The sequence below is a fragment of the Homarus americanus genome, unplaced genomic scaffold, assembly GCF_018991925.1.
Source record: "Homarus americanus isolate GMGI-L3 unplaced genomic scaffold, GMGI_Hamer_2.0 scaffold30108, whole genome shotgun sequence".
In the NCBI taxonomy this organism is placed as follows: Eukaryota; Metazoa; Arthropoda; class Malacostraca; order Decapoda; family Nephropidae; genus Homarus; species Homarus americanus.
The window spans coordinates 13,265,038-13,287,857 of NW_024748109.1; the positions used below are offsets into that span (position 1 = coordinate 13,265,038).

Sequence of the window (22,820 nt, forward strand, 5' to 3'; positions counted from 1 at the left end):
ACACACACACAGGAGGTCATCATTATAAGAGTATTCACTATCTGCAGTTTTGCAGTTAAGTGGTCAACTTTTTGTGACCATCCACGTGAAAAGTCCCTACAATAAAGTGGATTCCACTCAAACACTCTAAAAACTCCCGATAAAATCTACAGATTTTTAGCTGAAGCATTTGAAATTTCATCCTCTTCCTGGCATCCTGCAAGCACACACATGTCCCCTTGCCTGTCTCTGTCTTTCTCAGGTACTAAGTGGTTAGGACAGTGGTTCTCAACCTTTTTCACTCCATTCCCCCCTTGAGGAATTTTCAACATCCTCGTGGCCTCCTTCATTTTTCTCCCAGAACAGACAAACAGACAAGGGATAAAGACTAAAGAATGATAAAGAAGGACAGATAAATAGGACAAGAGTTAGAATGGCAAACACACACACACACATTCACATACATAACACGCCCATGCACTCACACATAAAGCACACATACAGTCATACACAAACATGCACACAGGTAAACATTCACACTCAAGCTAGCAAGCTGAAGTGTACTTCCTGTAAGCAAGAACACGCCTCCTTTGACAAGCACTGTCCAACTTGGAAGAATGAGAAGAATAATGAGTCATACAAATTTAGCACTAAAAATGGTAGGATTATATAGGTAAAGAATGAGCATGAACAACAATGGCACCAATAAATAAGAAAATAATTAATAAAGGAAGTGTACAAATATTTCACTCACGTAAAGCAGCGACCACATGAATTATGAAACAAAATAAGTAACACCAATTATGGAGTATGTATATTATGCTTGAGTCAAGCTCAAACACAATATATGGTTCAGAGACAATACACTCCACTGTTTTCGTGATGGCATCCCAGGCCAGACTGAGATCATTCGGTCCTATCACCACTTGCAAAGGGATGACACAAGGACACGTACTGAACAAGTCAGTTCAGCAGCTTGATCCAGCGCCTGTCACACAGACAGGGACTGGACCTGCGAAATCTTAAATAATCAGTAAAAAAATATATAAAAAATTAGCACCAGAGTATGTAAATATTAAAATTGTATTGTTGTTATGATTAAACAAAATGACAAAAAAAGAATGAAAATTCTCTTCTGCCAAGTCAAAATAATTAATAGAAGTTTTGTTTAATTCAGATTCCCAACATTATTTGGAAATGTACAATTTATAACAGCTCGCCGTGGCTCCTTTGGGGGCCATGGCCCCCAGGTTGAGAACCACTGGGTTAGGCAGTAAGAAGATTGTTACAAACCACTCATAAAAATACTGGCGAGAGAGAATGGGTAGAATCACCCATCATAACAAGCAAACAAAATGCATTATTGTTGTTGAAGCAAAAATTATTATTTTTTAGACATTCCATCATCAAGTGGACTTCCTGCTAGTCTTTTACAAGTGTTATTGGATGATAATGATAATAAATTGGGGTAAATAACCACAAAAGTAGAGAGATGCTTAAAACTGAGGTGTGTGCCACCGTGGCATTACCAATAGGAAAACAATGTGGCCAGCCAAAAGCGATCATTCAAAATTAACCAGGTTAAAGAAGCAACCAGTTTTCAGGTAAACCTGGTTTCCTTGAAGCCAGATAAATTGGTCTGGTGGCTGTATTTTTTCTTCTTTTTATCGAGTACTCTGCACATTTCAATCTGTTAAGATGGGAACCACTAAGAAATGCCAATAATGATGTGAATTTTTCTTGTAAATCCCTTCTTTAATCTTCTGCTAAGGATTTTGTGAGTTAAAAAGCTGTCAAGTGACCAGAGTATTCATCAACTGAGATAGGATGAGCTTATTTTATTTCAAATTCTGAAAAAAATAAAAAAATCCCCCAATTTTGTTTTTTTTGAACAGGCTCAATTATGAAAGGACCCTCAAGTATGTGAGTATGAAGGGTATCTTGGATGATGGGATAAAGATATACGAGGCGATGTGGACCATACCTTCGTAAGTGCCACCCTGGCCAAAACCATTGTCTTTATTTCATTACCTTCCCACATCTATTGACTCTTGATTCTGAGGCCAAGGGAACTCCTGGATAACACATCTGCAGTGTAGTGACTCCCGCCATGACAGTGCCAGTGACACGTCATTTTTGTAATTAACGTTAAGGACATGTACGTGATAATGACATGGTGTACAATTTAATAATGAGGTGATTATTGTGGCTTACTAAGAGTGTGTGTACTAGACCATGCCACAGCCCACATGACAACCACCGTGCCACACCCACCACGCTTGCCACCCATGGAGTTATGCATATGTATTTATGCCGGAATGTGATCCTGTGTGTGTGTACATTATTTTGTATGCAACAATCTTTGTTTGTATTACTAGTACAGTATATCTTTATTTCCAACATGTACATCATTTTGTACCAGAAAAACAGTTAAGGTGATTATTATAGTGATCACTATAATCCCATAGACATTCTCAGTACTGATTATGATTAGTTATGATGTACATGAGTATCCTATATCAAAATATCCATATTTCATCAAAATTTAATGCCAAAAAATTGCTTAGGTTATTATCATTCTCATGATTACTAATCAGGATGAGATTGTTATTAAGTGATATCTCTGTTAGTTGGAACAATTGGTGCAGAGCACTTCTGGGAATGTGAGATTTCCCGGTAAAGAGACGGCTCTCTCAAAGCCAACAAAAATTCCCTCATCCTCGGAATTTTCCTGGTTACGGAAAAATGTTTTTGGAAGTTCCAGCAACTGCACAGTACATTATCTCTCGAACTCAGAAAAATATCCATCCCTTCAATTTTCCCTGTACCGGAAAAATGTTCTCAAAATTTCCGGAAAATACCCGATTTTCATCTCTCAAACCCGGAATAAAAATCCCCCATTGCCGGAATTCTCCGGAATTTCTGGGTACCGGGAAAATTTTCTTAGAATTTTCCAGATAATGTGTCCCTCGGAAAATTTTTCCCAAAGCTGGAATTTTCCGGAAAATTCTGGCTTTGGGAATGATTTTCTGAGAAAGTTTCAATCCAGGCTATCGGAGAGTTCCAGGTTTGAGGGATTACGGCTAATGAAGATATTACTAAAACTGAATATGGTAACATAATCCGCAGTACATATTCTTCAATTTTTTACAAAATAATTGCACTATCACAATTAATTCAAGTGATAGACTGAGTTCCATTTTCCAAAATTTTATTTATGTTTTCTGGTGTTTTATTTTTCTGGTGTTCCAAAGTTATGATCTGCATAGTCTTATATTCCTTGTAATCAAAATTTGTCTACAATAAAATGAAGGCTCTAAATCTCCAATGATAACTTGGAGAAAACATAAGATTACCAATTCTATTGCTATATTAATGACTAAAATAAAATATTAAAATCTTACTGTTAATCTCATGACCTCAAGACCAAAGTCTGAAGCAGTGGTTATGCCTCCAGTGAACACCTCACGAGTGAACTTGGGAGCGTTGTCATTGATGTCATTAACAAAGATATGGACTTTCAAAAGTGTGTCATCCGTGGGGTCAAAGAAAACAACTGGCTCAGGTAAAGTGAGACAGTCCTCAGTAGCCTTGATAAGTAGTATGTAGTGGTCCTCCAGCTCACGGTCCAACTCCTTCAGTGTCTGTAAAGGACATTTTATGAAAGTTTTAATGGTATCACCATTATCATCATGTAATCTTCTTCCAACATTCCATATAAAATATCCAAATCTTCTATGCACACTAAAGAGAGAAAAACTGCAGCTACACTTGTATCACTTGATCTAATTATTTATTGATTTGGCTACCTGTATCAATTTCTTTGAAAAGTATCATTTTCAACAACTTCCCTTTCAGGGAATCACCCTGATTACAAAAATAAACAGGAGATAATTTTATTTCAATTCAGAAATGTTGATTTTATTTAGAAAGTGTCCCATAGGCCTGGCAGTGCATTCGGGGAAGTTTGAATGCTAAGCCTTAGTACACATGGAGATCAAGTGGACAGCAATGCATTAAGCTACGGTCACTTCTGCAATTAAAGTCAGGTACCCATTCTCAACAGGGATACCCAGGGGTGCCCCAAGAGTGAACTAAAACTATTGGGACATTAAACTGCTGCTGAACCCTCCTTTTTTTTTTCTTAGATTCAGAAATAAATTTTGTAACTTAAGTTTGTAGTTCTACAGTGACCAAAACCTTCAAACTCAAAAGGATAAGAGATTTTATACAGTAAATCCTCATTTTTATGCTAAGGTGCATCCCTAAACATGTTGCATAATTACTAGAATTTTTACTTCCATGTACAGTACTACAGCTTTTGTATAGGATTAGTCATACAGTACATTAATATGCAAAATTAAACATAAAAATATTCTATTAGTAGAGACAGCATGCCCTTCAAATTCGCGGGGGTTAGGTTCTCAAAATGGCCACGAATCACCAAATCCGCAAATAATATTTGCTGATCGGAGGAAGGGCGTTAAATTTTTACTTGTGTACAAAAAAGCCGTTTTTTTTCTAAAAACCAGTTTTTGTTCAATGCTCTGAATGCGACGATCAGCAATGCTACTTAGGTATGTTAATTCTTAGCCAATTCGCCAGACCAACATACAGGCAATTAAAACATCTAAGAATTACTTAATAAGTAATATTAGGAGGACACGTCGCTACCTGGCATTTAATTGCTATTTTGAAAGTCCCTCCTTCAACCAGACTCCATGCACCCTGTGAAGCTCATCTCTTGCCTGGCGATTCAGCTATAAAACACACAAAGGGAAGCTCCGAGAATTTGTGTTCTAATTGCTGAAATACTCACCTCCGCAAGGATATTATATATGATATTTGTACTTAATAGCACAGTGATGAAGTAGAGTGACTTTCATTTTGTTATGTCTCTCAATTATTGTATTTGGGACATTTTCTTATACGACTTTGGGTCAGTATGGCGACCAAAACACATTTTCTTTGTGAGTCGTTTAGATCGTTATGACTATTCCTTGCCTTTAAGTCACTCAGTGAATGTCGCTGCGCCCTCCCGGGCTCGTCTTCACTAAAAGAGAATACAGTGGTCCCTCGGTTAACGAGCGCCTCGGTTAACGAGATTTCGGTTAACGATTTACCTTCCATAAGATTCTTAACTTCGGTTAACGAGCAATCCCTCGATTAACGAGTTTTTTACGAGCCGACTTCAACATGTTTTCGCTTGCATTTGGCGGTCCACCAGCTGTAATATTAGTCCGCCAATACAGTAATCGGTTTTAGGGCTTAAATTCCTTACTGTTTTAGTAAATATCAAGAAGTTTATACTATTCAATAATTTTAAAAGTTTAATATTAACTTTTTTAGTCATTTTAACAATTATTGAGCATAATTGAAGGTAAAGAAACTAGTTTCTGGCGTGCCATCCAGCCTGTTAACACACCAGACAGGCGATAGTCTCTCTCTGTTTTCAGTGGAGGTAACATCTTGCTTGAGACTCTCTTCAACTAAATGCTTTTTTTCTGTGTTTCCAAGCAAATTATTGGTCATTTTGAAATATATTTTACATATTGACAATATATAATGCAGTACAGTGTTGATTTAAAGAAAATAATCTTGAATTACACCAAGAGAGCTAAAATTTTATGGGTGAAATGGCACCATGGGGTGACTTCTCTTCCACCCCAATGCCTTCTCTTCTTCCTTCTCCTCCACCCCCATTCTAATTCCCAACATCATCATCATCATCCAGGAGCCTTCTACATACACACCTCAAAGTAAGTGTACTTTTCTACCGTTTTTGTTGAATTTCGGCAATTTTCGGTGAGCTGGAACCAATTACCCAAAAACCCATTGAAACAATGGTTTCGGTTAACGAGTTTTTCGGTTAACGAGCAACCTGCTGGAACGGATTGTGCTCGTTAACCGAGGGACCACTGTGAATATATCTATTTATATATACTGTATACATATATATGTATATTGGTTACGATCTCTTTGTCCCAATTATTCACGTGCTAATATGAATACAGTCAGTTCTGCTATAACGCGATAGTTGTGTTCTAGTAAAACATCGTGTTATAGAAATTCGCGTAATAGAAATAACAGGGCTAATAGAGAAAATAGGGTTAGGTGCAGATTACTAATCGAAATCCAAAAAAAATTAGTAGTTAGCCTAACACAAAGGATAGCACAGTCTAAATAAATGTTACATTCATATCTAATAATGAAATCATACAGTAAATGTAACACTTTACCTTGAAAAAATATGAATATAACTTGATGGGGGAGAAGGGTGATTTTGAGGTAGATAACATCGAGCTTCTCTTCAAGGGTTATAGCCTTTCTTTTACGATCATCACTGGGAATGCGATCACCAGAACACTTCTTGGAGATATTCTTCTTTACCATATTCACAGTTAATACCACAAAATTGGAGAATAGTAAGCAAAAACCGCGTTACAGCAAACAAGTGTTCGCGTTTTACAAATATCGTTCTTCTATTCATAAATCGCGACAGCCAATTCGTGTTGTCAAAACACGCGTTAGAGCAGAACTCACTGTATAATGACTATCTCTCTCCCTAATCTTATGTACGTTCACAAAACCTTTGGGCTTCCGCCCTTGGGTTTCTATTTGTTCTCAGCAAAAAGGCCAGAGCTGAGTTTGTCTCATCATAACTTTGATGTCCTCAGTAGCGGGTTCAAGCAAACTTTAGCGAGGCTGCTAGACTTAGCGTTCCTTCCGGAATGTTGACCTTCCGGTCTTACTAGCAATCTAGAGTTATGTTGAAATGGACTTTACACCTTCTATGGGTTATATGAGACCAATTCAGGGTGGAATTCTCAACCCAATAAATATTGCTAGATTAACAGTGAACATTGCTGCCAATAGAACGCTATGTTAGTGGCTCAGCACTGTCAACCCTGCCGGGTGATAGTGCGCAAGTAGGAATTTTCCCTTAAGTGTTTACTTGGGGATAATGTCTGTGCCCCTGATTGGCAACAAATAAAGATCTTGATGATCCCTCTCAATAAATGTTCTGAATGAAATTATTTTATAAAAACAAATTTAAATAAATAAGTTTCATTGAGCTAAGGGATACTTGATAAATAAGAGTCGGGAGACAGATACGAAATAGTGAGTTATTGTTTATATTGGTCATAGGAGTGACTTGTATAACATTAACTTACGAATAATATAACATTTATGAGTCATATTGATTAAGTTTGGGAGAAAATGCTTTCTCCCTTATTAATTATTATTATTACTTTGCGTTATAATGATATAATGTGACTCATGGAATCCTCCTAGTTCAGATGAGTGACAAAAAATTGTATATTCCCTTTATGTGTTTGCCCTGAGGACAATTATTTCACACGCACGCACGCACGCACGCACACACGCACACACACACACACTATAAGAACAGCCCAGTTCCAACCATTATAAAAATTATCAACAACTCGTAATCAACCAGTGTATGTATTCACTCCCATCCAATCTTATCTTTTTGCACATTATAAAAATTATCAACAACTCGTAATCAACCAGTGTATGTATTCACTCCCATCCAATCTTATCTTTTTGCACTGTCATAATGTTGAAATGCCCTGTAGTACAACCTTCTCCCCACTTAGTTATTCTATATCATATTTGTATCACTTATGTTATTTGTCAATCAGGTGACCCATTCCCCAATTATATAACGGTATATTTTCAGCCTTCCGGCTGCCATGTTCTTTCAATAAACCGTTAATTATTATTATTATTAAAATACAAACAAATAAATAATAATGGGGAAATCCTCTCACAAATACCGTAATGAGTAACACGACAACAAAATGTAATGTAGAAAAAATGCAAGTCTACCCTCAAGTCAACTCCGTGCTTTATTATTAAAGTTGAGTTGGTCAAGTTGCCATACAGCGCCAGCGCCAGCTGGGTTGATACGTAGATCAAACTTACAGAATTTCTTTCGTAGCCATCTAGCCAACCAAACATGAAGGATGTCGGTAATTGTGGTGAAATATTGTACTGTACGTATACGTTTTCACAACATGTATGTAGGATGGTGTGTGCATGTGAAAAAGAAGGTTACGTACTGTATATCTACCGAAAAATACGAGTTGAAAAAAACCATAACACCTCAAAGCTTGGCCCAGTAGCTTGGTGGTTACAATGATGAGCTATAATGGCTACGATGCCATGATTAATCACTGTTAAACACTATTCTGTCAGTAAACACAATTAATAACAGTAAATCCAGTGAAATATGGCAGGGAGCGAGGAGAGTTAAAATTGCAGACAACAGGCTAACTAGCAGTCACTCCTTTCACCCGCTCCTGTTGCTAGGCATAGCGAGGAATACGTATTAGAGAAATACATGACCTTTTCTCTCTTCACTCGTTTGGGAGCCATAACAAGCACAAGGAGCATGTTGTTATGAGAGCAGTTTAGCACACGCACGACACGGACAAATGTTTATCCCAGGCAGAGGTGGAGTGAGCTGGGCGAGCTGTGGGCCACCAACCCGGGACAAGAGAGACACCTTGCGGGACGCCACAAAACTCGCGTGCTCCCCGTTGCAGCTGCGAAAATGCCGGCAACTTTAAAACTACCCGAAAACATTCTTGGATACATCCAGGGTGTCATCCGCGAATAATAGAGGACCGCGAAATAAAAATTCGCGAATAATCCCTAAATAATTGTGACAAGGACTGGTACAAGTTGAGTATAAAATTGCATCCCACACTTACAAACTTTTCCCTCTATCCCTGTCAGTTCTGTTCAATAGTAACTTAATGCATATGTTGAACACTAAGAGCAAAAAATATTAATGATGTATACCTGTTAAAAAAAAAAAATCCTACAATGCCCCCCACCCCCCCCCACCGTCTCTTGAAGACCATGATATAGAATCAAATTTCATGTTGACAACATTCCCTGTAAAGAGGAGTGTTGTTTATTCTCTTCAGAAACCACAATTCCAGCAGACCCCTCAACTTACGCCACCCAAAGATAAGGAGAATGATTGGCAGAGGAAGTCTGGGTGAATATCTGACAGATCAGACCAAGAAAGAGTCGAAAAAGTAGGACAGCTCCAATAGTGAGCTAACTTGTCAGAAACCCAACCCAGGTGTAGTAACCAAAACTCACTTTACCTTTTACATGGAGTGAGGTAAACTGCGATCAATTTATTAATCCACCTCTCCTGTGATGCATGTTTGTGTAAATATTTTCAGGTCATACAGTCTGATAAATAATTAAATGGTAGGGAATGGGCGCTAAGATCCTATATAAATGGCATCAGTACTACATTAACATGATACAGTATACTTATGTTACTTAATCTTACCCATTTTGGTCATGTTATGATATGTACACACATGTATTTACATATACAGTCTCTCCTCGACTTATGACATATTCGGCTTATGACAACCCGGACATACGACGGCCATGGTCGTATACAGTCAACCCTCACTTTACGCGGTCCCACATTCCGCGTTTCCACGTTTATGCGGTGCCCTGCCAGAACCCAGGATGCTCACATTCCGCGGTGGGTGTACCCCTTTACACGGGTGAAGTATAATTTTTTTATTTAGCTCATAAAATTCATACAAATTATCCGGCCAGAATATAATTTACATTGCTGGAATTCTTACAATTTGATGATCATTTTGAATATAAACATCATAGATTTTGCATTAGACATACAAATTTTAGATATAATGTTTACTCTTGAGTAAATATGTTATCTTTTGTGCAAAATATATGATATTTATATTCAAAATATTCCTGGTCTTACAAGGAATCCAGCAATGTCAATTATATTATCCTAACTTTAGTCTGATTTATTATTTATTACTAAAAAGGTAAACAGTCTGGTATTCCCACACATTTATCTAGTAGGGACGTTGGTGGGGGTGGGGGGGAGGGAGGGAGGGACCGGCGACCGACCATCTGTTACCGTGTGAAGAATATTTTTTTTTTTATTAACTGAAGATTTTTTTTTAGCTCATAAAATTCATACAAATTACCCGGCCAGAATATAATTTACATTGCTGGAATTCTTACAATTTGATGATCATTTTGAATATAAACATCATATATTTTGCATTAGACATACAAATTTTTATATATAATGTTCACTCTGAGTAAGTATGTTATCTTTTGTGCAAAATATATGACGTTTATATTCAAAATATTCCTGGTCTTACAAGGAATCCAGCAATGTCAATTATATTATCCTAACTTTAATCTGAGGTATTATTTAATACAAAATGTTAAAATTTATTTTTTTCACCCACTCTTTCTCTTGAAGGGAGGATTGGTGGGGGGTGGGGGGTAGGGTTGGGACTGACCGTGCGGTTGGAAGAAGGGGGGAGGCAAGGTGGGGTACTTTGATTGACAGATAGTGTCGTGAAGAATATTTATTTTTTTTTATTAACTGAAGATATTTGTTTTAGCTCATAAAATTCATACAAATTACCCGGCCAGAATATAATTTACATTGCTGGAATTCTTACAATTTGATGATCATTTTGAATATAAACATCATAGATTTTGCATTAGACATACAAATTTTAGATGTAATGTTTCATCTGAGTAAATATGTTATCTTTTGTGAAAAATATATGACATTTATATTCAAAATATTCCTGGTCTTACAAGGAATCCAGCAATGTCAATTATATTATCCTAACTTTAGTTTGAGGTATTATTTATTACTATACCTGGTTTTCCCCCTAAAATTTCTCAGAGGGAAGAGCCAGCAGTGTAGTGTGAGAAGAGGGGGAGGGAGTCGTGTCCATTATTTGAATGGACATTAACTTGGCGACTGTATTTCTCGATTTCTCTTAAGTATTAATTGTGTGCATGTACCATCATAAAATTAAGATGTTATTTTTACTACAACATAGTTATGTGTCGTCAAAAAGTGGAGTTTGGGGATCGGCCTGGACTCCATTTCAATTAATCCCATATGTTATGTTATTCACTTTACGCGTTTCTCGCTTTCCGCGGTACCCTCCGGGTTACATTAACCGCGTAAAGTGAGGGTTAACTGTAAAATATTTTTCACATTACGTATTTTCGAGTCCCGACATTTGGTCGTAATGTGACGCCGTACAATAGCTTGGGCTGGGCCGCCTCGTAGTGTACAGCATCCACGCCGTAGCCCGCTCAGTTGGTATTTGGCCGTCACTGTTGTTAGTGATCGCACTGTGTACTGACAAATTTTCCTTTGTAATTCCCTTTATAATGGCTGACAAGCGTAAAAGTGAGAGTTCTCATGGTGCTGAGAAGAAAAAGAGATAGTCAATTACTTTTGAGATGAAAATGAAAATAATAATGCAATATAAAAATGGTAGCAACCATTTCACGCGACCTTGGCTTCTCTCACTCGACAATATCAACAATTTTGAAGGACAAGGAACAATAATAACGAGAAATAGACAAGGTCCTCTTCATGAGATGGAGAAATTACTTGTGACATGGACGGAAGATCAGCTGCAAAAGCGTGTACCCTTAAGCCTTCTAACCATACAGGCTAAGGCAAGAAGCCTTTTCGAAAGCCTGAAAGAGCAGGCAGGAGATGAGTGCGACCAAAACTTCACAGCAAGTCATGGGTGGCTCAAATGTTTAAAAAACGTTACAGTTTGCACAGTGTAAAGGTGAGTGGAGAGGCAGCAAGTGCTGATGTGGGTGCTGCTGTAGCTTTAAAGGAGGAGCTAGATCGTGTCATCATGGAGGGAAATTATTTGCCTGAACAAATATTTAATGTGGAGGAAACTGGCTTATTCTGGAAGCGCATGCCAGAACGGACATGCATCCACAAAGAGGCGAAAACCATGCCGGGATTCAAAGCATTCAAGGACCAAATCACAATTCTATTGGGGGGAAATGTAGCTGGTTTCAAGATAAAACCCTTCATGATATACCATTCAGAGAGCCCAAGGGCTTTTAAAAATGTCAGCAAGCACACACTGCATATGTTTTATGGCAGTAATAAGAAAGCATGGATGACCCTAGCACTGTTTGAGGATTGGTTCCTGAGTTGTTTCATTCCAGGAGCCAAGGAGTATTGCCTTCAATATTTTATTAATTTTAGATAATGCTCCGAGACGCCCACCACACCTGGACGACCTGCATCCTAACACAACCTCTATCATTCAACCAATGGATCAAGGTGCTATTGCTACTTTTAAAGCGCATTACTTATGTACGACCTTCGCTTAGGCTGTTGCTGCTACTGAAGGTGAGAAAACGCTCAGAGAGTTTTGGAAGGACTACAACATTTTGCAATGTACAAAGAACATAGCTACAGCATGGGATGAGGTTACAGGTCAGTGCATGAATGGAATATGGAAGAAGGTCCCGAAAAGATATGTGAACAGTTTCAAAGGATTTAATGAAGATGAAGTAATTTCTGAGATTAGTAACAAGATAGTGCAGATGGGTAAACATCTGGAGTTAGAAATTGATAATGAAGATGTTGAGCAGTTGGTGGAAGAGCTAAGTAACGAGGATCTTATTGAACTGGAGGCACAGAAATTTACAGAGGAAGAAGAGAGACAAAATGTAAAAGAAGAACCTGCATGCCCCAAAAAGTTTTCAGTGAAACAAATGGCAGAGGCATTTGTTACTATTAATAAGGGGATGCAAATGTTTGAAGAAATGGATAAAAAAGTTGAGTGTTTTGACAGACTGATCCAAGATGCACTTGCTTGCTATACAGGGAGATTTACACTGAAAAGAAAAGGCAAACTGTGCAGTCTAAATTGGACATATTTTTTAAGAAGTCCCCCACTGCTGTCTCCTCAAGCCCCACCACTGCTGCCTCTTCACTCCCTAAAGATGATCCAATACCTTCAACAAGCAAGTATGTTAGCCTGTCTAAAGAAAGCGAACTTGATGACCCACCCAGCCCTGTCTCCTCCTCTGCTTCATACAATTAATGTAGTTTCCATGCTTAATAAAATTATTGAGGCCCCGTGTGCATTAAGCTGACTACATTAAAGGTAAGTGCACAGTAACACTTAATTAATTTTTCATTATTGATTACTTTTACTGTTCTGTATTTCATTTTAGAATTTCTATGTATTATTTTCGCCTTTAAGACTTACGACCAAATCGACTTACAACCTGGTCGTCGGGACGGAACCCCGTCGTAAGTCGAGGAGAGACTGTACATTAAAACCTCGCTAAGGCAGACTATTTGGGGGGAAGGGGTGTCCGGGACAAGAGGTTGTACACCTTAGAGCAAACTTTTCCCAAAAGACCGCCATTCTAAAAAAAAAAATGAGTACAACACCAATGTATGCAAGTTTTATGAAAGAAATACTGTACATCTTTTTCAATCAAAATGAATTTTAAAAAGTAGTGTACATCAAGTACTGTACACTTACTTATAGTTCACTGATAAGGTCTTGACTTAACCTTCTCATCACTCTTATGGATACGAAACACTTTCCTAGGGGCCATTGTTATTGTCTAATTTTTCAATAATAATGCAAAAAATAAGAATGCTATTTCAGCCTACGGTGACTGTACTAACGATAAATAATAACATAAAACACACAAAAATACAGTACTGTACCGTATTTTATGGTAGGGAGTATTAAGGAAAAAACTTTTGTGTGTATTTTCCTCTGGTAGCCATAGTTTTCTTAAAATAATATACAGTACAGTCTGCATTTACACGGTCATTTGAACCCATGGAGGCACGGATTAATTGAAATAGAGACTAGGCCGACTCCCAAACTCCACTTTTTCCGACACAATATGTACGTTGTAGTAAAAATAACATCTTAATTTTATGATGGTATGCACACACAATTAATATTTAAGAGAAATATCAATAATATTAGGTGTTTTAACACTTACGTTAGTAGCAAAGATGGCTGGGCACACAGGCATGGGGGGTTGGTTCCGAGGCAGAGGGCGGATTATTGGCCCTAACCTGTATCACTTGTATAAATTGTATCACTATCCACCACAGAGGCTTGCAGGGCCTCTTTATCAAACCCCTCAAAGTCTATATCCTCACTATCACTGACTTGGGCCAGCTGTGGTGGGTGGCGGGTGAAGAACTCGATAATGTTTTGATGACTGGGCGACCTTGTGTGCACCCTGCCCACGCCGCTTCCCACGTAAATGATGAAATTTACCGCGTAATTAAAACATTTCATTCTGGCAAGGCACAGCGTAAATAACCAAACTCGTAAACAAAAACCGAGTTAATCCAGACTATACTGTACAGTACTGTATACAGTATCAGGAAATGTGAGGAATAAATAAAAATAATACCCCCAAAAAATACTGTAATGCTAAATCAGTAAATAAAAGCCAAATGAAAGTTCAACACAGCCGCCATTTGCATATTACTCCCTGTTTCACCATAGTAACGAACATCAGCTGGCACGCCAATTCACTAGCAACGCCCTCCCCTCTACACTCTGTGACCGTCTGCCTCTCCCTCACTCAGTCAGCTAACTCGTATGCAAAAAAATGTATACTGTATTCCCTTTACGTGTTTGCCCTTACGATAATTATTTCTTTTACTTTTTTTCACAATATGTGCATGTAACTGAGTAAAAATCAATGAAGAAAGTTATGAATATCTACCCAAAAATATGAGCTGAAAAACAGCCATAACGCCACCACTTGGCCCAGCGAGTGACCACTAGTTAAAGCATCGTCTGCAGTTGTATCTCTCCTCCCTCCCTGCCATATTTCACTGGATTTACTGTTATTATTAGTGTTTACGGACATAATAGTGTTTAACAGTGATTAATCATGGCATTGTAGCCAGGTTAAACTTGTCACTGTAATCACCAGGCTACTGGGCCAAGCTGTGTTGTTATGGTTGTTTTTCAACTCGTATTTTCGGGTAGATATACGTAACTTTCTTCATTTACACTCACTCGCTCCCAGGCTCCTGTTGCCAGGCGTATGATCGAAATACGTATGAGAGAAATATATTATATCTTGTACAGTAGTACCCCGATTTACGCGATCAATTGAACCCACAGGGTACCGCGGAAAGTGAAAACCACGTAAAGTGAACAACAGAACATATGGGATTAATTCCAATAGAGACCGGCCCGACCCCGAAACTCCACTTTTTCCGACACAATACCTATGTTGTAGTAAAAATAACATCTAAATTTTATGATGGTATGCTCACACAATTAATATTTAAGAGAAATACAGTCGCCAGGTTAATGTCCATTCAAATAATGGACTCAAATCCCCCCCCCCCCTCTTCCCAGCTCACTAGCTCCTACCTCTCTGATAAATGTTTGGGTGAAAACTCTAGATTTTAACATTTAGTAATAAATAATACCTCAGACTAAAGTTAGGATAATATAATTGACATTTCTGGATTCCTTGCAGGTCAGGGAATATTTTGAATGTAAACTTCATATATTTTGCACAAAAGATAAAATATTTGCTTTGTGTAAACCAAATTATTACATTAGATCTAAAATTTGTATGTCTAATGCAAAATCCATGATGTTTATATTCAAAATGATCATCATATTGTAAGAATTCCAGCAATGTAAATTATATTCTGGTCGAGTAATTTGTATGAATTTTATGAGCTAAAACAAATATCTTCAGTTAATAAAAAAAAAAATAATCTTCATGACACTATCTGTCAATCAAAGTATCCCACCTTGCCTCCCACCCTCCTCAAACTCACGCCAGCTGGGTCGGTCGGTCCCAACCCTCCCCCCCACCTTCCCTCCCTACCAGATAAATGTGTGGGTGAAACTCTAGATTTTAACGTTTAGTAATAAATAATACCTCAGACTAAAGTTAGGATAATATAATTGACATTTCTGGATTCCTTGCAGGCCAGGGAATATTTTGAATGTAAACTTCATATATTTTGCACAAAAGATAAAATATTTGCTTTGTGTAAACTAAATTATTACTTTAGATCTAAAATTTGTATTTCTAATGCAAAATCCATGCTGTTTATATTCAAAATGATCATCATATTGTAAGAATTCCAGCAATGTAAATTATATTCTGGCCGGGTAAATTTGTATGAATTTTATGAGCTAAAACATATATCTTCAGTAAATAAACAAAGAAATATTCTTCAAGGACACTATCTGTCAATCAAAATACTCCGCCCTAGCTGGGTCGGTGCCTCCCTCCCTCCCTCCCTACCAGAGAAGCGATTGGGAGAAAATAGTATACTGTATTTACATTTTTAGTAATAAATAATAACTCAGACTAAAGTTAGGATAATATAATTGACATTTCTGGATTCTTTGCAGGTCAGGGAATATTTTGAATGTAAACTTCAATTATTCATATATTCTGTATGTCTAATGCAAAATCCATTATGTTTATATTCAAAATGATCATCATATTGTAAGAATTCCAGCAATGTAAATTGTATTCTGGCCGGGTAATTTGTATGAATTTTATGAGCTAAATAAAAAAATAAAATAAATTATACTTCACCGTGTATATGAGTAGATGCACCGCGGAAAGTGAAAGTCTGGTTCTGGCAAGGTACCGCGTAAATGAGAAATCGCGGAAAGTGAAACCGTGTAAAGCGGGGTAATACTGTAGTCTAATTTGAAAACTGTGATGGGCATAGTGATAAACAAATTATATAAACCATGCATTTACCTATGATAACATAATAAGAAACATTATGAATGAAATAATATTCCCAAAAACAACAATTGATAACTCTCGGGCACTTGTGTCCCACGTACTGACACCTTGGTCTCTTGAAATTTTGCAGACATGTCATTAGAGGACAAATTTTGTCCAACTTTTTTTTTATTTTTGAATTTTAATTTTTTGCATTATTTTTAGGAAAATAATTTTGTCCGGCTTAAGCATTGTCCGCCTTAGCGGGGTCCCCCTTAACGAGGTTTTACTGTATATACAGGGCTCACATATACCTGGCAATATTAGTTTGTTGTACTTACCATAATTTCATGAGAAAAACTATCAAGATTGAAAGTTCCATATTCATCTCCACCAACAATGAAGTAACATACATGGGCAGTTTTATCATCGTCAGCTACATCTAAGTCTACTGTTGTTATTAGTTTTGCCCTTTCTGCACCTGGTGCCTTGTGTTCTGTGAAATAATTCATGCATCAATAAACTAAATTATTAATATAATTAAATCCTTAATTCATGAAGACTATATAGCAAACTACTTTTTGTTCTTTGCATAAAGTTTCATTATCAATATTACCTTAAGCAAGTTGATACTGTACTTCTTTATACAGTTATCATTAATAATTCAATTTATTGCAGAAAGTACAGGATTTGATTTATAATTTGATGGCATATTAAATTGTATCTAAAGTGAACTAAAGTGAGTCATGATGGCTATCTTTCATACAATAAGCACAGCTCAACAAAATACAAACATCATAATTATAAAATACACTGTACAGTACTGTACCTAACATACAATTATTGTTTTCCCTCACCTGTAAAATTTACAGTAACCTCATCCTGTAAGAACTGAGGCTCATAGTCATTTACATTTCTTACATATATGGTCAGGTCAAGATCACTGGAAAGTGGTGTAGGAACTCCTTGATCATATGCTTCAACACGGATCTGTAATTAAATAATCAATAATATAATGTTCCATGATGACAGTAGATTTAGAAGTTATCTCGGACTTACTAAGAATACCTCATGGAAAATGCTGTAATGATATAATATTTGAAAATTTATATGCTTCTATAATTAAGAGTAATAAATACAAGATATACAAATACTACAGTAAAACCCCAATAGCTCGACACATGTGGGGATAAGGTCTTGCTGAGTAATCAAATTTACCAACCAATGGCAAGGGTTAATTTCTTGATGAGCATGTAAGGGGATGACTAACTGTGCTGTATACAGTACTGTATAGTATGCACCACTTCACAGGCACCGTAAATAATTATTCTGACAAACTTAAGACTACACTTTATAAATAACAGTTCACACTATCTGTACAGTAACATTTCACAGGTACTTAATCAGTCAGAGTGTCTATCTGTGACTAAAGGCTAACATAAACTGATGCTCACAGGGCAAACATGGGTTGCTAAGAGTGAGCCAGCTTGCAGAGTTTTTGCGCGTGACTCAGCTCGTCCTGACTTTGTGTCAATTACTCAGGAATGTAATGGTTATCTGATACTGTGCCAACTTATTGCAAATTCAAACTTATCATATGCCGAGTTATGGGTTTTTACTATAATAAAAAACAATGGCCAAGTGTAAGAAATACTTGCACTAACCTCATAAATTTTCTGTCTCTCCCGATCAAGTTGTTTTTGTAAGAGTATTGCTCCTGTGTCCTCATCAATGGCAAATGTCTGCCAGTTACCCAATCCATCCTTTAAGATTCTATAGCGTACAGCTCCATTTATCCCTATATCTTCATCTGTGGCCCGCACCTGGATCACCAGACTCCCTACAGTGGCATTCTGTTGAAAAAATGCATGTTAGAAATAACAGATCAACAAGAGAGCAGTGTCCCTTATATTACAACAGAAATTTTTGTACTAAAAAATGTTAAGAACTACAGTCAACCCTCACTTTACGCGGTCCCACATTCCGCATTTCCACGTTTACACGGTACCCTGCCGGAACCCGGGATGCTCACATTCCGCGGTGCGTGTACCCCTTTACGCGGGTGAAGTATAATTTTTTTATTTAGCTCATAAAATTCATACTCACTTTACCGGTCCCACATTCCGCATTTCCACGTTTACACGGTACCCTGCCGGAACCCGGGATGCTCACATTCCGCGGTGCGTGTACCCCTTTACGCGGGTGAAGTATAATTTTTTTATTTAGCTCATAAAATTCATACAAATTATCCGGCCAGAATATAATTTACATTGCTGGAATTCTTACAATTTGATGATCATTTTGAATATAAGCATCATAGATTTTGCATTAGACATACAAATTTTAGATCTAATGCAAGTATTTTGTTTACTCAGAGCAAATATGTTATCTTTTGTGCAAAATATATGAAGTGTATATTCAAAATATTCCTGGTCTTGCAAGGAATCCAGCAATGTCAATTATATTATCCTAACTTTAGTCTGAGGTATTATTTATTACTAAAAAGGTAAATATTCTGGTTTCTCCCAAACATTTATCTGGTAGGGAGGGAGGGACCGACCGACCATCTGGCGCGGTTGGAAGAGGAGGGGAGGCAAGGTGGGGTACTTTGATTGACAGATAGTGTTGTGAAGAATATTTTTTTTTTTATTAACTGAAGATACTTGTTTGAGCTCATAAAATTCATACAAATTACCCGGCCATAATATAATTTACATTGCTGGAATTCTTACAATTTGATGACCATTTTGAATATAAACATCATAGATTTTGCACTAGACATACAAATTTTAGATCTAGTGTAAGTATTTTGTTTACTCTGAGTAAATATGTTATCTTTTGTGCAAAATATATGACATTTATATTCAAAATATTCCTGGTCTTACAAGGAATCCAGCAATGTCAATTATATTATCCTAACTTTAATTTGAGGTATTATTTATTACTATACCTTAAAATCTAGTGGTTTTCCCCCAAAAATTTCTCAGAGAGGGAAGAGCCAGGGAGTGTAGTGTGAGAAGAGGGGGACGGAGTTGAGTCCATTATTTGAATGGACATTAACTTGGCGACTGTATTTCTCTATTTCTCTTAAGTATTAATTGTGTGCATGTACCATGATAAAATTAAGATGTTATTTTTACTAGAACATAGGTATTGTGTCGGAAAAAGTGGAGTTTGGGGGTCAGCCGGTCTCTATTTCAATTAATCCCATATGTTATGTTGTTCACTTTACGCGGTACCCTGTGGGTTGTATTAACCACGTAAAGTGAGGGTTGACTGTATATACAAAGTGAATACAGTAGTACAGTAGGTACTGTTTTTCTATTTACTGGACTAATTATTAAATACGTAGGATGGACAAGAAAAATAGAAATTGAATTAAAGATAATCCTCATTTATTGCAAGTTTGCATACTATATTGTAGCTTAGACTTATTGTAATTGAATTTATATGATGAAAATATGCAATTCTTGCAAAAAAAAATCCATTTTATTATAAAAATAATTCAAATCAAGAAGTAGAGCCTATATTCTAGATGAAGGCAACAAGCCTGTCAATCCAATTCTGTATCCACTTTCTGGAGAATAATCTTTACTCGAATCAGGTGGGTTAGTGACATTATTTTAGTATAAATATTCAAAGCTCTGTGACGGCACATTGTAAATTGCTTGGTATTTCTCTAGTTGTCTCAGGATGGTGTTTGACTGTGATTGATTTGAAATGATATCAAAATTTTCAGTTATCTTCACAAATATTGTACAGTTTTTAAAAAGTCAAGATATAGAAAGTACCTAACATTTACTGATCAAATTTTCACAATTTGAGGAAACTATAAATTTTATAATGTTTGTCAGAAAATAGTGACACCTGGTAGGTCAGCCACATAATTTGTTATTGTGTTTAGTTCGGCATCATGAGCAAGATATCAAATTATATTACAAGTTTAAAGCTCATATTGATACATTGAAAACAAAATAAAACTGATAACTAAGGCAGCTGACACAACTTCCCTCAGTTATAATATTGTAAATATCAAAGTGCCATGCATGAGCCTTGTGTACTGTCTGTACCTGTAAGTTTACGAATATTTTTTTTTTACTTGGATGCAATAAGTCATTTACCAATATGATGTAAGAAAACTGTAAATATTAAGTGAAAGTGGTTCCCATGGTCATGACTGCCTGTTAGGACTGTGTGGATACAGCACAATGTATACTAAGCCTTTGGTACACAAGGAGGCAGCATGGCTGGTACTGCACTAGACTGCATTCACTTCAAGTTATAAACTAAGGTACTTATTGAAAGCTGGGTGAACTGGGAGTGCCCTGGAGTTAATCCACCAACCCCTAAAACAGGAGGAGAGCACTGTATCCACTTGACCATTGCGCTCCAAATATACAGCAACAAGGTTAAAATATGTATATGCTTATACACTTTCTAAATCATTCTATCAAGGTGAATTTTTTCTTTTATCTCTTAAATATGTGATTTCCCGTAAGGAAATTCTGCTAGGTAGGTGCACTGCACTTAGCTGAACATCTACTAATCCTGAAGCAACACAGTGTAACTTGTCATACTTTGCTGGAAACAATAGCCTCACCACTGAGCTTATATTATTTTTACTCAATGTTAATTTAATCAGAAGAGAATTAATGGAGAATCCCAAGTTTGGTCTTATGACATAATACTGTGCTGTACACTTGTGTAGAATTATTCTTGATGAAAACTAAGTAATGTATAATCAAATCCCTCAAAATAAAAAGAGAAACTAACCTCTGGTACTCTTATTGTCAGATTTACTGATGGTGACACAAACTGAGGGGCATGGTCATTAAAATCTGACACACATACATTGATCTGTGACATAACAGAATTAGGTGGAAATCCTCTGTCTTGTGCCTGTACGATCAAGGAGTAGTTCCCATATTGCCCTACCAAGGGCTTGGCAGCAAATATTTGAGCAGCAGTTTGTTCTATCATACGAATATCAAATAATCCTGGAAAAGAAAAAACAAGTTAAAAATAATCTTTCTATGCTAATATCAAAAGAATGGACAGAGCTTAAGAAGTCTCAGTTCATGCATAAGGAGTGATGAAGGCATGACCTGACACATTGTTCTCACTTCACTAAATGATGCTTTGATAGCCATCAAATAAATGTGTGAGTGGTAATAATGACATTTAAGTTCAACTGTATTGACACAAGCACTGGTTTGGACTGTAGTAGAACCTCGATAAATTGAACTAATTGGGGCAGATCCCAGTCCGAAAAATGCGAAAGTTCGAAAAAAGCGAATAATGGGGGGTGAAGATAACACTGCTTATCTGAACCGTTTAAAGAAAATCAGTTGTTGTTATGTTATTACTGCACTTCAACAACTAAAGTCTTTAAGTGTATAGTAAGAAGGTATTAAAAGAATATTACATCAACAATACAAAAAATATGAAACAACTCTCTGGGTTGAAAATCAGACTTATGTAAGGATGGTAAGAAGGTTAAGCCTAACACCTTATCAGTGAATGAAAAGCTGCCAGAAGCTAGGGACTGCCTGGACACCATTCTAGAATTTACTAATCAGACTATAAAATAAAAAAATTGGGGCCTATTATGATCACTTAAGGCATTTGAGGAAACTTGTCATACAGGACCAAAGAAGCAAAGTCACTCAAACAAAGATAGACACTTTTTTCAAGTCAAGACCCTCCAGCAGTGCCTCCTTGGTCAACCTCCCTGGCTGAGGAGGTTCCTCTTCCCATCCTCATTTCTGACTCAGACTCAGAGTGACTGCAAACCAATGGCAGGCAGAAGCATGTCCAGCTGGATCTGCCTTCCATTTTGGGGTAGGTGTACAGTGCTTTGTATGCATTTCTATGTTTTAATTAATTTTTACTAAAAAACATGTATTTCTTTCATAAAAATTGGATACATTGATGTTATACTCGTTTTTTGTTTAAATTGGCAGTCTTTTTTGACAAATTTGCTCCAAGGCAAACAACCTCTTATCCCGGACAACCCCCCCACCCATAATTAGTTCGCCTTAGCAAGGTTTTACTGTACTATTAACCTCAGAGTATCTCATAATATCAAGTACACATGGCTTACAAAATGGACTCAAAATGCCCATGACATTGGTCATATACAAAAAAAAAAGATAGGGGTGTTTACAGTCTCCCCCCCCCACAACTTCTTGGACACTCCCTTTTTATATTCCTGGATCTGCCCTTGCAAGTAC

General features: G+C 37.0%; 1 protein-coding gene across 1 annotated transcript in view; it reads right to left on the reverse strand.

Moving 5' to 3' along the window:
- Positions 1 to 22,820, reverse strand: part of LOC121880181 (cadherin-23-like) — a 142,174-nt gene that overhangs the window by 13,796 nt on the left and 105,558 nt on the right. Inside the window, exons 12-16 of the mRNA XM_042387309.1 lie at positions 21,361 to 21,584; positions 18,252 to 18,440; positions 17,445 to 17,577; positions 16,929 to 17,083; positions 3,384 to 3,623 (exon numbers count right to left, since the gene is read on the reverse strand). Coding sequence (XP_042243243.1) covers positions 3,384 to 3,623; positions 16,929 to 17,083; positions 17,445 to 17,577; positions 18,252 to 18,440; positions 21,361 to 21,584 — 941 coding nt within the window. The remainder of the gene's footprint in view (positions 1 to 3,383; positions 3,624 to 16,928; positions 17,084 to 17,444; positions 17,578 to 18,251; positions 18,441 to 21,360; positions 21,585 to 22,820) is intronic.